Genomic DNA, 16,454 nt, shown 5'->3' with positions numbered 1-16,454 from the left:
TTGCTGTAATTAATGAGGATGATAACGCTAAGAACAATGATGTCAGAGATTGTGGAGAAAATGCCATAACGCCGCTGCTGCTGATGAATGTTTCTTGGTGGTGATGGGGGAAGATGTGACTAAATTTAGGATGTCCTCTCATGTCATGCCATCATTCATAGATGTATTTATCCAGTATCGGGTGGGAGTGGGTGTATGGGTGTGAGTTGATGGGGGGGTAAGTGGGAGTGTGTGTGTGAGTTGGTGGATGAGTGGGTGGATGGTTGGTATAATAGCCACTGTCACACGGCGGTACACTACCGTGTAACCGTGGCAATTACACCACTGTTTAACAGGTAGGGGAGGGAGGGGCTCAAGGCTTTTGTGATATAACGCGGAACGCGCCATCATACTACAGATCGCGCACCATTATCGTGCAGAAAGGCGCACCGCTACAACGTGGAACGCGCACCATTGTAATGTGGAACGTGCACCGTGATAACACGGTTTCTGAGCGATTGTCGACTAACTACTTTCCTGAGCTGCGCGGCTGAGCAGTACGAGTTAGTCCACGACGTGACACAGTCACGCGATGGCGTACATGGTCTATCGCCAAACTTTATCGTGGCACTACTCATGTGGAAATCGTTTTCGGCTTAACGCGATTTTTCGCCGAGCGCGGCACTTTTCAGGAACGCATCTACCGCGTTAAACGAGGACTGTGCCCTGCTGCTGGCAAATCCCTGCTCCTACCCGAGGTCTCCCGTCCTATCACGGCAGTGTGGTCCTCAATCCGGGCCCACCAACCCACCGGGCCGACTCCACCTGGTTCCGCTTATCCCGCACGTCGCCACGCATCGTTTCAGACCACCAACCTGATGGCCGTCACCCGGGGCATTGGGCCCTCTCGACTGCCGGACCTATTTGGGGGTTGGGCCCCTGGCGGTGCACGCGGGGTGTACCCCCAGTGAAAGGCAAGGGCGGCCCGCAGGTGAGCAGCTCCTTGGAGGGGTGGCCCCAAAACCCCACTCCCACCCTCACCCCCACCCCCACAGGTCATTGTGTGGATCGGTTCGGATTCCAGCGAAGTGGAGAGGGAAGAATCCGTCAAGTGCGGTGAGTGGCGCACGGTGCCACCCAGCGTGGCGCCCATATTCAACGGTGAGATTTGATAACAAACCTGTGTGAGGATGAAGAAGTGGGTCCAACTATACTACCGCCACCATCGTTGCCATCTGCAAGGTGTTGGGGTTGGGGTGGTGCTGAGATATTGTAAAGAATCACGCCGCGCGGTTCGAGAGGTGCAGCGGTGCGTGGAGGGAAAGATGTGAACTACCTCGCCTGGTATACAGAAGGTCGTGGGTTCGATCCTGAGCTGACGCCTGCTGCTGTATATTTAGAATGTTCTCCCAGTGGTCGCGCGGATTTTTCTCCAGGTCCTCAGGGTTTTCCCCTCTACATTCAGAATCAACGTGACTGTATAGTATTTATGCAGCTCAGTGGGCCTTACCTGGTCAAATGAGAAATGTTTACAGTTTAGTTTAGAAGCCGGGCGGCGGCGTCCGTCTTCGCCGTGCCGGGCGGCTCGCCTCCCGCTCGCCGTGGCCGCCGGCGTCGCGATGCCCGAGAGAGAGGAGGGAGATGAATCGGAGGCGTGGACATTGGAGGAGAAAATGGAACGAGAGCTGAGAAAGTGGGCAGAGGAGTGCGGGCAAGTGCACGCTTGCAATTACACCGAGAGACGGGGGTAGAAACGCGCGGATTGGATAGCTCGGTGGGTTTGGAGGGAGCGCCTCGCTAGAAGTTGATGCTGGCCGGTGGCCGAGACGGTGTGTAAACATCGCCACTGGGGAGACAAAGGCGGCCGAGCGTGGTGCTGGCCACCCCACCCCCTCGTGCGTCGTGTCGGCCTTCATAGGTGCCACTCGCTAACAGCACTTGCCCCAACTGTCTGCTAAGGCTATACGGGGGATATTTGTATAAGTGTGTGTGTATATTCTAGATTTGAAGCTTTCGTGACTGCAAGGATTCATATTCTTAGGTTTTTTCGGTGACTTTACCGAAAAAAACCTGAGGATATGTGTGTGTATATATCTATGTTCGTTCAAGCAAAAATATCCCCCGTATAGCCTTACCAGATGTTTGGGGAAAGTGCCATTAGCGAGCACCTATTAAAAGACGACGCCCGGCCGTCTTTGTATCCCCAGTGGTGATGTTTACACACAGCCGCACCAGGTTACGGCTGAGTCAGAATATCGATCTTATCTAGTTTTATTATGCTAGCCAAAGATTTGATTTTGACCTTCGGATAAAATCAACATTCTCTCTGTATTTTGCAATAAAATGTAATTTTAAGGAGTTGTAACGCGTGGCAAATGCAGTCCAACGTTCATCGCTTTGCACATGTCGTATGCATCGTTGCTCACGCTAAGGTACAGTTCTCATACTTATCAAAGACACGTCACGTAGACAACAACACGAAGCATTAAACATTCAGCATTGCAGGAGCGTGCATCAGACGTAAATTGAAAGATGTGGCCTGTCGGCTTTAACGCTGCAGTTAAACCCTCTACACATCCACGTTTACTGTGATACACAAAGAAATACGGAGAGTTCTTTAGTTCATCACGCCGCAAATGTTGCCGCAAAACGCAAAGTATTTATTTTACCGGCTTAAACCGATAACCGTATCGCCGACTTTATGTGAACGAAAATAAACAAATTCGCCCGTTTTCTCATTGGAAAAAGGTAAATGTCAAAACATCACTGTCCTGGTCACAACAGCAACGTTTGTGGGGAACAATAATAGCCATTTCCTGTACTTTTTAGGCATAAGCAATTACGAAATAACACTTAGTCCCCAGGAACAAAAATTGTTACATATTTTTTCTTCTTGGTTCTTTCGGTAAAGTCACGTAGAAGGGAAGTAATCAAATAATACAAATTAAACATAAAATAATGTGTTACATATTGCTATGAAACTGTTGATCTCTGCGTGTCGCTCTGCCGCTGTGAACCTCTGTGTATCTTCGTGTGTCTGTGTGTATATGTGTGTCCGTATATCTGCGTATAATCTGTACCTCTGTGTCTCTGTCTATCTGTGTCTGTCTCTGGGTCGCGCCTGCCGCTGAAGGACTTAGAGTCTCGTGGTGCACGCGGGATTAGGGATTAAAGAGAGAGAGACGCAGATTTAATTTAGCCTCTCTCCGCGTGATGAGGCTTAGCGAGAGAGCGGTGGGAGAGGTAACGGGGAGATTGGGTGAAGTGGAGATGGGAGAAAGAGGGAGGGAGATGGAGCGAATGGAAGAGGGAGGTGAGAGAGAGAGACATTGGAGTGAGACTGGGAAGGAGGGAGGGAATTAGGAGAACTGGACACCTAGAAAGAGAGAGAAGGGAGCAAGGTGGAGGGATTGATGGAGGGAGGGGTGGGGGATCAGGGAGGGAGGTAGAGAGGAGAGGCATAGAGAGGAAGATAGAGGGAGGGGGGGTGGTGGAGAGGAGAGAGGGGCACGGGGAGAGAGAGGGGAAGGGTGAGCGACAGAGAGAAGCAGGGCTGATGGGAGCGAGAAGGGAATAAGGGAAACGGCGAAGAGAGGAGACGGAGGGACCGAGTTCGAGAGAAGGGGGACGGCACGGATGCAGGGGGGAGAGGGAAGATGTGGGAGAGCGAGGCTGGGCTCAGAGAGGCAGGGGACGAGAGGAGGAGAGGTCGTCGTGGAGGGTTGGAGACGGGGGCGGGGGTGTAGGCAGGTGGCGTCGGGGCAGGAGGTGGCGCGAGTCTAAGCTACAGAGCTCCCGCTCATCCCCAGGGCAGACTTCTCGCCCTGTGGTCACCCATCGAGTCTGTCACCAAACATCACTCGCGCAGCACAAATTGCCTCTGCCGGTACTAACCACCACCACCACCGACCATCAACCCATCATCACCACTCAGCCAACATCACTACCGGATTCTAACCACCTTCACACTCCACCATCACTACCAGCTCCTAATCACCATCACACACCATCACACGCCACCATCACCGGCACGCGAGCCGGTATCGGGAGTGGAAGTCGTGCGACCTCTCACCCGCTAGTTGGTCCGTGCCACCAGGTCCACCATGGGCAGCACGGACGGCAAGGCCGTGGTGCTCATCACCGGTTGCTCGTCTGGAATCGGACTGGAGCTGGCGGCCAGGATGGCTCAAGATCCCAATAAACGATACACGGGTAAGGATGATGACGACGATGATGACGATATCATCATCAGTAGCAGCAGCACTATCATCATCAGCAGTACCATCATCATCAGCACCATCATCATCAGCAGCAGTACCATCAACAGCAGCAGCAGTAGTACCATCATCAGCATCAGCTGCAGTACCATCAACATCAACAGCAGCAGCCTCATCATAATCAACAACAGCATCAGCAGCATCGCCACTCACCATGATCACTCGGCATCGTAGGAATGTCAACACATTCATCAATAACACTGGCCTAAAGTAAAAATGTGTTTGTGTGTATATATTAGATGACGATTCAGGCAATGGTCCTAATTCATAGGTTGAGGGATAGTGAGGCCAGGGAGCTTGAGCGATTCGTAGACTGCACTGCGATAGGAATGGATGCAGCGGCATCATAATGCAATCATCACCGCTGATGACAGCCATCATGCCATGTAACGTGAAGGTTGTGGCTGTTGTCTCTGTTGTCTTGTCGTTGTGGCTGTTTGTTGTTGTGGTTATTGGGTGATTGCTGCTGCTGCTGTGGCTGTTTTGTTGTTATTGTATTTGTTGCTGCTGATGTTGTGGTTGTTGTTCTGTAGTCGTGGCTGTTGTTGTGGTGTCTGCTGTTGTTGTTGTGATGCTGCTGTGACTGTTGTGGCCGCTGTTGTGGTAGTTTTCTTGTTCATGTTTTTGTTTTTTATTTGTTGCGGTTGCACCCGATTCAAGAGCCGAATGGCTCACAGGACTATACTTAATAAATTAACTTGAAGTTGTGCCAGGACTTGGACCTAGGAGCTGCGGGTACTTCTACTGGCGAGCGATTTGCCGCCGATAAGGGGGCCACCCATTTAGTCGGTACGCACGAATCTGTCAAAAGTTGACCCCTCCCCCCCTCCCTGTATGCACGCGAACTTTTTACACCCCCCCCCCCCCACCCCCGAATCCTATAGAACCGCCGATATTTAATACACGCAGAAACTATCAAGGATTAATAATATTCACGTGTTTAAGCAAAGAGAAAGTCCACCACCGGACTATCTAACTCATTTGAAGGCCAATGTAGACACATTATTATCGAGGCTTCACCCCACGCCCCCCATACGCAAGCGAACGCATTTGGGTTAACCCCCCTCCCCCCTCCATGCGTACCGACTGAGTGTATGGCCCCGAAGTGCATTTGACGTTACCCGCGTGCAGTGCGATCACACGCGGCGACGGCTGTTGGATCAGACTCCCCCCCACCCCTCGCTGGCGTGAGTTGGTGCCGCGTGCGGTCGTGTTAATTACTCATCACCCTCATTGACCCAGACGATGGCGTCGGTAGTGACGTCACGGTCACAACGTGATTTTGTGCTGCTCAGTTGACCGCGGAGGTGCTCATCTTCTCGCCGAGGCAGTCAGAGAAACTCCACATTCCCATAGCGGGGGCGAGTCCATCCGTGGGACAACCACTGCTGACTTCCCAATAAAGTTGTGAAAATGTTATCGAACTCGGAGTGATGATGGGCTGAGTCAACCCCCCCCAATCAGGATGTGAACTCGCAACCTTCCGATTGCTAGCCGCTCGCTCGGTCGATGGGCCACCTGGCCGGTTGATGGTGCTGATGATGATGGTGCTGATGGTGATGATGATGGTGCTGCTGATGATGATGGTGCTGCTGCTGATGATGGTGCTGATAATGATGGTTCCAATGACAGTGCTGATGATGCTGATTATGGTGCTGATGTTTATAGTGCTGATGATAGTCCTGCTGATGATGATTGAGCTGATGATGATGATGGTGCCGATGACGGTGCTGTTGATAGTGGTGATGGTGCTGCTTATTATGATAGTGATGCTGATGATGCTGATGGTGCTGCCGGCACAGTGATCGCCACGATGCGGAGTCTGGAGAAGCGCGGCGTGCTCCAGGAGGCTGCGGGAGCGGCGCTCGGCTCCTCGCTGCTCGTGCAGCAGCTGGACGTGTGCAGCGACGACTCGGTGCGGGACTGCCTGGCTGCCGTGCCGGGAGGTCGTGTGGACGTGCTGGGTGCGAGCCCCCCACCGACCCCCCCCCCTCCCACCACAATCATGCCGACAGCCTGGCTCTAGCACGACTATGCAGCCAGACGAATAGCAACGTAATACCATCAGTCTGTCTCTCTGCCATGAACACCGCCGCCCCATCTGTAGCGACCCACCACCAGCCTGCACCGAACATCTTCAAGTGACACTTATCCCCGATACAAAGACAACCACCCCCCGTATAGCCTTAACAGATTGCTGGGGGCAAGTGCTGTGAGCGAGCAGCAACCTACGAAGGCCGGCAGGTCCCGCGCGGGAAGTTGGTGGCGAGCACCACGCCCGGCCACCTTTGTCTCCCTCGTAGCGATGTTTACACATCGCACCAAGGCACCCAATTTGTGGCTTGGTCGACCTAGGGGAGGCCCAGGACCGGTTCAGATAGCTGCCACTGGTGTTGGCCGTGATTCGGGAGAATCGACCTCGAGTCGCCGAGCTCACAGCGCGGTGCGCCAACCTGGAGAGCGCGGCCGTGCACAGCGACACGGCTCAGCCGCGATGGCCGTGAGCACCACTCGGACGCGGATTTCACGACGCGACTCGTTAACCACCACGCTACCGCTGCCCGCATCCTTCAGCTACTCTGAGGCATGACACGGGAACACGAGACCACCGATACCACCGATACCACCGCCAGCATCACCGACGACACGGCAGTGACACCATCACGCGGACCACACCGCCAGCCCGGCACTAAAACTCTCCCACTTAGGCGATCAATTTACACTTCACACTGCCGGCCACAACAACATTAACACCCCCCCGGCCCCCTACTCCCCAACACAGCCACGCTACCCCTAGCACTGCCATCATCAATTAACCCCGAAACCACCCACCACGCTCTCGGTAACCTTGCCGCCACTTTACCCCTCGCGCCCAGGATACCCTCCCAATGTACAATCAACACGGCCACCCACCGTCACCTTACCCAGCGCCTCCCATCCACCTCGCCATGTGTTCATCCCATTATCATTACAACCACTTTGCTCTCAGCACTCTGCCCCTCCCCCGTCTCTGTAACTGTGCAGTGTCGCCAGACGGCCCCTTACACCACCACCCGTCTGCTCACACCACCACCTTGACCATGATAATCACGTTCAGCTTCGTATTGCGTCGCATTTCATGAGGAACCACAAATGAGCTGGAAGGTAGCCACTCGGCAGCGAGCCGGCGCTACCAACAAGTGCCCAAGCTCTGCAGTCCTATATATATTAAGATGTTTTAAGCACTATCATTCATGTTTATGCTTTACTTGCCATGCCTGCCTGTCCATCTGCTTGAGGCCTGCCTGTCTGCATGCTACCCGATATGCCTTCTCTGCATGCTACCTTATCGGCATGCCACCCTATCGGTCTGCCACCCTTTCTGCCCGACTGCCTTTCTGCGTGTCCGTCTTGTTTACCTGCCTACCTGCATGCATATCTCACGTCTCTCCACGTGACCGCTTCCTCCGCACATCCCTTTTGCCGTCCATCTATCCATCCATCCATGTGTTCATCCGTCCATGTGTTCATCCATCATCCATTTGTTTCATACGTCCGTTTATCCGTTTTCCCATCTGCCATTTTTCTTCCCCGTCCATCCTCTCTGTCCGTGCGCGCTCGCGCAGTGAACAACGCGGGCGTGGGTCTCATCGGTCCCGTGGAGGGCCAGACCATGGAGGCGATCAAGGCCGTGTTCGACACCAACTTCTTCGGCGTCGTGCGGATGATCAAGGCCGTGCTGCCCGACATGAAGCGCCGGCGCAGCGGCCACATCGTGGTCATCAGCAGCGTCATGGGCCTGCAGGGTGCGCTCCGCTACCACCGGGCCTCGCGCGCCGACACGCGCCTACCGCAGGGCCACGGAGCGAGTGTGGTGGGAGGGGGCGGCTATGAGACACCCAGAAAGGTTCTGGGCAAACAGTGGACGGCGTCCGCTAGTCCACGTTTTTTCGCTCCCTTCGGCAAGGGCTGGGTTGGCTCTTTGCAGCACCACCATCACCACTACCAGCAGCAGGAATCGACTCTTTCTGGGGTTACCGGCAGGGTCATCACCCATCGCCACACGCTGCGCACGTGGCACACGGCTGTTTTGCAAAATTCGGACAACGGCGAACCGTTGTGTGCATGCGTGTACGTTGAACTTCTTTTACGCCGTACGTGGCCAACCGTGCTAATCGGAGGTGCGGGGGAATACAAATTGAGGCCTCTTTTCCCAGCAGTGGCGTGAGCGAGCAATCTTTTTCAGTAATTCTTCAACGGGCCGGTTTTAAGTGGAGCAGAGGTGCCGGCATTTATCCAAGGGTCTCTCTTATCTCACCAGGGTTACCGAATAACTGATTGACCTTTGTGTGTGTGTGTGTGTTCGAGTGTGTTCACAAAGGCGGCCGGGCGTGGATGCTGGCCACCCACCCCCTCGTGTGCCGTGCCGTCCTTCATAGGTTGCTCGCTAACAGCACTTGCCCCAACAGTCTGTTAAGGCTACACCGGGGAACTTTGTCTTTTTGTGTTCAAAGTGTACCGAGCATGACACAAGCGTCGTGATGACGTCACCACCGCAGAGCGGTTGTTGTTGTATTCATGTGTGTGTGTTCATGTGTCTTGTGCATTTGTGCATGTCTTCATATCCGTGTCCATGCGTGTGTTTATGTGTGTCTGTGTTAATGTGTGTATGTTCGTGTGTGTTCATGTGTATGTGTTTATGTGTGTGTGTTCATGTGTGTGTGTGTTCATGTGTGTGTCCCGCTCAGCCGTGGTGTTCAACGATGTCTACGCGGCCTCCAAGTTCGCCGTGGAGGGATTCTGCGAGGCGCTCGCCATGCAGTTGGCCAAATTCGACATCCAGTGAGTGGAGCGGCCTCGCCCAGGGCCGGAGGCGTGCCTCCTGCACAACGTAGCAGGCCTCGATATGAACTCCCGTCCACTAGCGGATGAAATCTTCATGTATAGAGAGGAACGCAGAACTTGGGGGAAGGGGAATTTGGCACCTGATTCTTGCGCTAACCACTACAATACCGCTACCCACACCATTAACATCACCACAAAAGTAAAAAAAATCCCCTGTATAGCCTTAACATACTGTTGGGGCAAGTCCTGTTAGCGAGCACCTATGAAGGCCGGCACGGCACAAGAGGGGGTGGGTAGTCAGCACCACGCCCGGGTGGCGATGTTTAAACACCGCACTAGGTTCTCATTTGAAGCTGAGTCGACCTAGCGGAGGCGCAGGACCGGTTCAAACAATCGTCACTGGTGTTGGTGGTAGTGAGCGGGAATCGAACCCGGGTCGCCGGTTCGTAGCGCAGCGCGCTAACCGTTACACCACCGCTCCCACACACTCTCACCAGACTCACACCGCTCCCCACACACTCTCACCAGACACACACCACTCACCCTCACCAGACACACACCACTCACCCTCACCAGACACACACTCACCAGACTCACACAGACACACACCGCTCCCCACACACACACTCTCACTAGACTCACATACACACACACACCACTCCCCACACACACACACTCACCAGACTCACACACACACAGACACTCTCACCAGACACACACACACACCGCTCCCCACACACACACACACCGCTCCCCACACACACACACCGCTCCCCACACACACACTCTCTCACCAGACACACACACACCGCTCCACTCACCACCACCACCACCACACCATCAACACCACCATCACCACGACCACACCACACCACCACAACCACCACCATGACCACCACCGCTGACGAGTCCCACGGTGGTGGTGTCGTCGTCAGCGTGACGCTGGTGGAGCCGGGCCCCGTGCACACCAAGTTCGAGACGAAGCTCATGGCCGACGCGGCCCGCGAGGAGTTTGCGGGCGTGGACGCCGAGACGCTGCGGCTCTTCCGCGACGTCTACCTCCCGGCATCGCGCGACATCTTCCGGACGCTCGGCCAGACGCCCAGCGACGTCGTAAAGGTCACCACCACCTGGCCGCCGCTTTACGCGCCGCAGAGTTTTAGCCGGGGGCGGCGCAATGAATGAGTAACGAAGCACACGTTTCACTATGCGATCGAGGCGTCGGATCATTAACGAACGATTTGCCGAATAAAGTCGCTCGCACCTCGTGCCGCTGCTCCTCGGCGGCCGGAGGATGATGTTGGCTCACCGCGTGGCTCACCGCGTGGCTCCACAGACCACGACAAGGCGGGGGGGGTCGCGTTTGCAGAGGCGGCGTCCACCGCCTCGCGGTCGTTCTCTGAGCCCGAAACCAATCCTCACCCCCCCTCCCCCCCTCCCAGGCCGCGGCGACGGCGCGTTTCAAGGATAGATCTCTGGTGCTGGCTCTCCGCGGCACGGCAGTGGAACAAATAAGCCAGCCCGGAACCGCGATGGCCCGGCTCGGATGTGCCAGTGTAAAAGGACTAAAACATTCTTCCTCATCCCCCCCCCGTCCCACCGCGCAGGCCGTGATGAGGGTGATCGGCAAGGAGCGCCCCCCGTTCCGCTACCAGACGAATCCGCTGTACACGCCGCTCACGGCGCTGCGGCAGGCCGACGACACGGGGCAGCTCTCGGTGCAGACGTTCTACCAGCTGCTCTTCCGCCACGGCGCCGTCTTCCGCGCGTCGCTCGCCGCGCTGCGCTGCCTCACCTGCAGCTGCTGCCGCGCCACTCACTCGGACGCGTGACAGCTCACCTGGCGGGGGGGGGGGAGCAAGGGGGGGTGGTAGAGTGGAGTGACCGGCGCGGTGAAGTATAGTTAAATAAAGCCCCCCCCCCACGACCCCCCACAGAAGTAGGGAGGCTCACTTAAGATTTTGTAACTCTGTGTGTACGTATGTATGTTGAACTTCTTTTGCACCGTACGTAGCCGACCACGCTGTCGGCGAGCGGTTTACCCAATACCACACGCAGTCTTTGTGGTCCCGCCGATGTGTCCGACTTGAGGAGTTCACGATCGACTCCGAGCGCAGGCGAGGTCGTCGCTTGCGCGTGCCCGATGAGTGGTGCGCGTGCCCGATGAGTGGTGCGCGTGCACGTGTGACCCACGTGACGTAGAGGGTGAGCGGTGGCGCAGCGGTCGTGAACCCGTGAACACGATTTTAATTCCCGCTCACGGCCAACACAAAATCTATCCCCAAAAAAAATATTCTAACCCAAAAACCTTTATGATTATACCGACTATAATCACCCAGGAATGTCCTTAACGCTGGTGACGTCACTCCACGTCGACCAGTCCCCCTCATTAATAATCATGAGCAGGTGACGTCCTCCAAATGGACACCCCCCCCCAATGCATAATAATTAGCGGCTGACGTCACCACATGGGGGGGGCGAGGCACCTCCTCCCCCCTCCTCGGCGTCAACTGACAACCCTCACTACAAAGGCAGAACCCTCACGTCACGCGATCTCCATCACGCTGTTGTTGAAACATCAAAGTAAAAAGGACGTCATGATGAACAAGGGATTATAACCTTAAAATGAAATAAGTCTGTGTCACCGCGCCCTTACTAATTGCACACGAATTGATGCAATGAATATCTCACGTCGCGGTCTGCTTTGCGCTTGCAAGTTTCAGACTTACCGCAATACACCCGTCCTCGGGCTAAAGGCTCGTGGATAATGTTGGTCGCGAAAGCCAACACGTTGAACTGCCCAACACCATCGTGAGAGGTGGCGGCAGACTGCGAAGGACTTCATCCAGCAGTGGATTGACCATGACTGACGATGCCAGCCATCCACGCGCTCAGGCAGCCAAAGGCAATACAGTACTGTGTATACTTGTATTGCTTACTGTCCTTGACTGAAGCAGGTGAGAAACGTGTCAGATAAATGTAATCCTGTTGTACAATTATTTACCGGGAAATCAAATGAAAGTGCTTTTTGACGCGTGCGTCTGTCCGGTTCACTAAAGTCCCCAAGTGCGTGCGTGTGATGAGACCCAAGTGTTGATGGCAAATAAAAGTTTAAATAAAACCGAACCACATTTCTGGGAGTCGTGGGACCTTTTTGCTGGTATCAAAGTATACAAAATAAGAATAGGTTTTACCCTTTATGGCAACATTTTAACACCTGTTTTTCATTGGCAGAAAGGGTAAAACCTATCACTATTCAGCATTTTCTTGCTGTGGTTGTTCCACCTGATGAAGATTGCTCGTTTTGCGATCGAAACGTCGTGATTTGTTTTATTTTATTTCTACCTACGTGACTTTACCGAAAGAACCAAAGAGTATGGATTCCTGCAGTCACGAAAGCTTCAAATCAAGACCTATCCTTATTTTTCATACTTTGATACTGGGGGGAAAGGTCCCGTAATATAGCTGCTGCACCCAAAGCTATATATGCTCTGATACGTGGATTGCCTTTTGGCGCTCTCTGGTCTGACACTCAGAGAAGGCCGTCTCAGTTTCACAAACAATGCACAGCATGTTTGTTTGCATGTTCACCACAAGTCATGTGTGGTTAATGCAGACTTGATTCCTGGCAAAAGGTTTCTATTTTGTGTTTGAACATCTTAACACAGCTCCTGTTTTATTGCCGTAAAGCGTAAAATACCTTTAATTATTTCTCATCTTTCTCGGAAACTCAAACTTCCGCCATCCCCCCGCCCACTCAGCCCACTAGCCCCCACCCACTCAGCCCACTAGCCCCCACCCACTCAGCCCACTAGCCCCCACCCACTCAGCCCACTAGCCCCCGCCCACTCAGCCCACTAGCCCCCGCCCACTCAGCCCACTAGCCCCCGCCCACTCAGCCCACGAGCCCCCGCCCACTCAGCCCACGAGCCCCCGCCCACTCAGCCCACTAGCCCCCGCCCACTCAGCCCACTAGCCCCCGCCCACTCAGCCCACTAGCCCCCGCCCACTCAGCCCACTAGCCCCCGCCCACTCAGCCCACTAGCCCCCGCCCACTCAGCCCACTAGCCCCCGCCCACTCAGCCCACTAGCCCCCGCCCACTCAGCCCACTAGCCCCCGCCCACTCAGCCCACTAGCCCCCGCCCACTCAGCCCACTAGCCCCCACCCACTCAGCCCACTAGCCCCCGCCCACTCAGCCCACTAGCCCCCGCCCACTCAGCCCACTAGCCCCCGCCCACTCAGCCCACTAGCCCCCGCCCACTCAGCCCACTAGCCCCCGCCCACTCAGCCCACTAGCCCCCGCCCACTCAGCTCACTAGCCCCGCCCACTCAGCCCACTAGCCCCCACCCACTCAGCTCACTAGCCCCACCCACTCAGCCCACTAGCCCCCACCCACTCAGCTCACTAGCCCCACCCACTCAGCCCACTAGCCCCCACCCACTCAGCTCACTAGCCCCACCCACTCAGCTCACTAGCCCCGCCCACTCAGCCCACTAGCCCCACCCTCTCATCCCACTAGCCCCGCCCACTCAGCTCACTAGCCCCGCCCACTCAGCTCACTAGCCCTGCCCACTCAGCTCACTAGCCCCCGCCCACTCAGCTCACTAGCCCCGCCCACCCGGCTCATTAGCCCCGCCCACACGGCGAGTGGCCCCGCCCACACGGCGAGTGGCCCCGCCCACTCAGCTCACTAGCCCCGCCCACTCGGCTCATTAGCCCCGCCCACATGGCGAGTGGCCACGCCCATACTGCGAGTGGCCCCGCCCACCACACCTGGCCACGTGGTGACTGTCGTAACTGAGGCCGTGGGACCACATTTCATTGATGCCACTCGAATATCCGCGTTAGTGCGGTTGACGGATAATATATATTTCTGTGGGCTGTTCCCAGACGGCGGGCTTCATGAGGCCACGGGCTCCGTGTGAAGTGGAGTTGTGATGATGATCGTGGTGGTGTGGTTTCTATATTATTGCCGGTGAGGATGACGATGATGACAACAGTCAAGCACGTATGTACTTTACAATTGTGGTTTATATTTCATGATGTTGATGGAATTTCGCAGTGATAGTGGTGGTCCTAATCAATGAGAATTATGAAAACAGAAATTAGCAATAGGATTAACTAAAATGATAAGTTTTAACTATGGATGATGGTGATAACGATGATGACGGAAGTCAACATTGAGGATAATTATTGAAAGTCATACACGATGATGATGATGGCGACTGAAGTCTACGGTGATGATGAAGGTTTCCAACACAAGCGGACACACAGCCGCTCATCGCGAGGAATTAAGGCCACGCCGCACATATTTAATTTCATCTCGATTACAGCCAAGATAAGGAACCCTAATCCTGACAGCGTACTGACTAGGAACCTCTGAGACAGAGGAGTGGAGAGACGAGGGCTTAAAGGGATTGTCTTCTGTCGTTAATTCGTCACTTGCCGATAACAGGAGCGAGCGAGCATGCAGGTGAATGGGTGAGCGAGTGGGTGAGCGTGTAGGCCTGTAGGGCAATGGATGAGTGGGTGGGTGAGGCACTGGGTGAGTTGGTGAGTGTGTGCGTGGGGCAGTGGATGGGTGACGGAATGAGTGGGTGAGGAATAGGCGAGTGGTGGGAGAATAATAGACTGGTTCTTGTGAGGTCAACTGGTAAGAGGGTGGGTGAGTGAGGGGGTGAGTGAGTTGCGAGACAAGCAGTGAATGGGTGAGTTCGTGAGATCGTGGGTGAGTGAGAGGCTGCGTTGGTAAGAAAGTCGCTGGGTGGGTGAGTGCGAAGGTTGATGGGCGCGATGGGCTGGCTGCTCGTCGGCGACTGGGCTCGCTCTGGCCGTGAAGTTGGCCAACGACGAATGGAAGAGGTCCACAGGAGAGAGAGAGAGGGGGGCAGAGAACCCCGCCTGGCAGTGGCGCAGCGGTGAGGCTCGCGCCCCGCAGCCAGGGGCCGCCTGGGTTCGATCCCCGTATCCGGCGGCTTTTCTGTGTTGCGTTTGTTTGTTCTCCCTACTGTCCAGCAGGGCGTGTGTTGTTATTGGTGCGCTGCGCTACGAACCTGGCGACCCGGGTTCGATTCCCGCTCACGGCTAACACCAGTGACGATTATCTGAACCGGTCCTGGGCGTCCCCTAGGTCGACGCAGCCTCAATCGAGTACCTGGTGTGGTGTGTTAACATCACCACTGGGGAGACAAAGGCGGCCGGACGTGGTCCTGGCCACCCAGCCCCTCGTGTGACGTTCCGGCCTCCATAGGTGCTACTCGTTAACAGCACCTGTCCCAACAGTCTGTTGAGGCTGTACGGAGATGTTTGTATGCGAGAGTGCGTGGAATTTGTATGTTCTACCGCAGCTCTGCAGAGTTTGTGCAGTTTGTATATTTCCCACTGATCTCCATGGGGTTTACTCCAGATTCTCCGGCTTCCTCCCATAAGTAAAACAAAAGCCGTGCAATTTCAATGCAACTGGTCATGGTGAGACCAAAACATCTCAATGCTGAAATATCACCCGCACGTGTCTCCATTGACATCACTGCTACTGCTGCTGTGAGGACTGCATGAGCTGTTGCTGCTGCTGTGAGCACTGCAGTCACAGCAGCTACTGCTGCCGAGGTACGTATGTACGTACGTATACGTGGGAACTTCTTTCGCACCGTACGTAGGCAACCGTGCTAATCGGAGGTGCGACAGTCGTCGCAATTGTATGTTACCAGCAAACCTCGCGTCCTTTGGACGTGACCGTCAAACCGTCGGTCCGTTCGACCGTCCATCCGACCATTGCGCCAGCCAGCAAAACTTGTTTTTAAAGTAATCTATTCATGGCATCGGTGATGCAGGCAGTGACAGCTGATGGGCTTACACTTTTGTGTGTGTGTGTGGGCGGTGCCGGCGCGGCACATGACAACGTAGAATTTGTTTGAGAAGTTAAACGGATTACGCTCTTGAAGAGACGCGATAATCTTACCGCACGAGCCAGGCCAGAGTAAACGGCAGGCCGTGTGTAGATGTCATGCGAAAGGTGAGATGGTGGGGCAACCTGGGGTGCGTGATGCCCTTTCATCACGCACCCCAGGGTACGTACGGTGCGCGTGTGTCCGCGCATCAAATTCCAAGATGTTCCGACATTCACTCGCAAATGACCCAATCGCGTGAAGCCACGCGGGCATCATCGCCCCCTGCCGGCAGACATCGCGCCCCACTCGCTGGCCGGCACCACGCGGCGCCCGCACAGGGACAGCTGCCGCTAGGGGGTCGTGGGGTCCCCTCCCCCCGCCGCTACCGCAGGGGGCCTCGAGCCGTACTGCGTGGGAGACGCGGCAAATCAATATTAAGTCATTGGCTCTCACGCTGGGGTGCACACACCCTCTGGGGGCACTG

At 55.3% G+C, this 16,454-nt stretch overlaps 1 protein-coding gene across 1 annotated transcript; it reads left to right on the top strand.

Annotated features, from left to right (window-relative positions):
* Positions 1–3,733: 3,733 nt before the first annotated feature.
* On the top strand, positions 3,734–12,072 carry LOC133341637 (retinol dehydrogenase 8-like). The gene is made up of 7 exons (XM_061550234.1): positions 3,734–3,865; positions 4,076–4,191; positions 6,059–6,220; positions 7,862–8,041; positions 8,984–9,077; positions 10,016–10,199; positions 10,688–12,072. Exons 2-7 carry the CDS (start codon positions 4,083–4,085, stop codon positions 10,910–10,912), a joined length of 954 nt encoding a protein of 317 aa, XP_061406218.1. The 5' UTR covers positions 3,734–3,865; positions 4,076–4,082; the 3' UTR covers positions 10,913–12,072.
* Positions 12,073–16,454: the final 4,382 nt, after the last annotated feature.

This window comes from Lethenteron reissneri, chromosome 12, assembly GCF_015708825.2.
Source record: "Lethenteron reissneri isolate LAM-NWPU_2019-01 chromosome 12, ASM1570882v1, whole genome shotgun sequence".
NCBI lineage: Eukaryota > Metazoa > Chordata > Hyperoartia > Petromyzontiformes > Petromyzontidae > Lethenteron > Lethenteron reissneri.
Note: the sequence above shows the minus strand (reverse complement) of the source record. Positions and strands in the feature narration are given on the sequence as shown.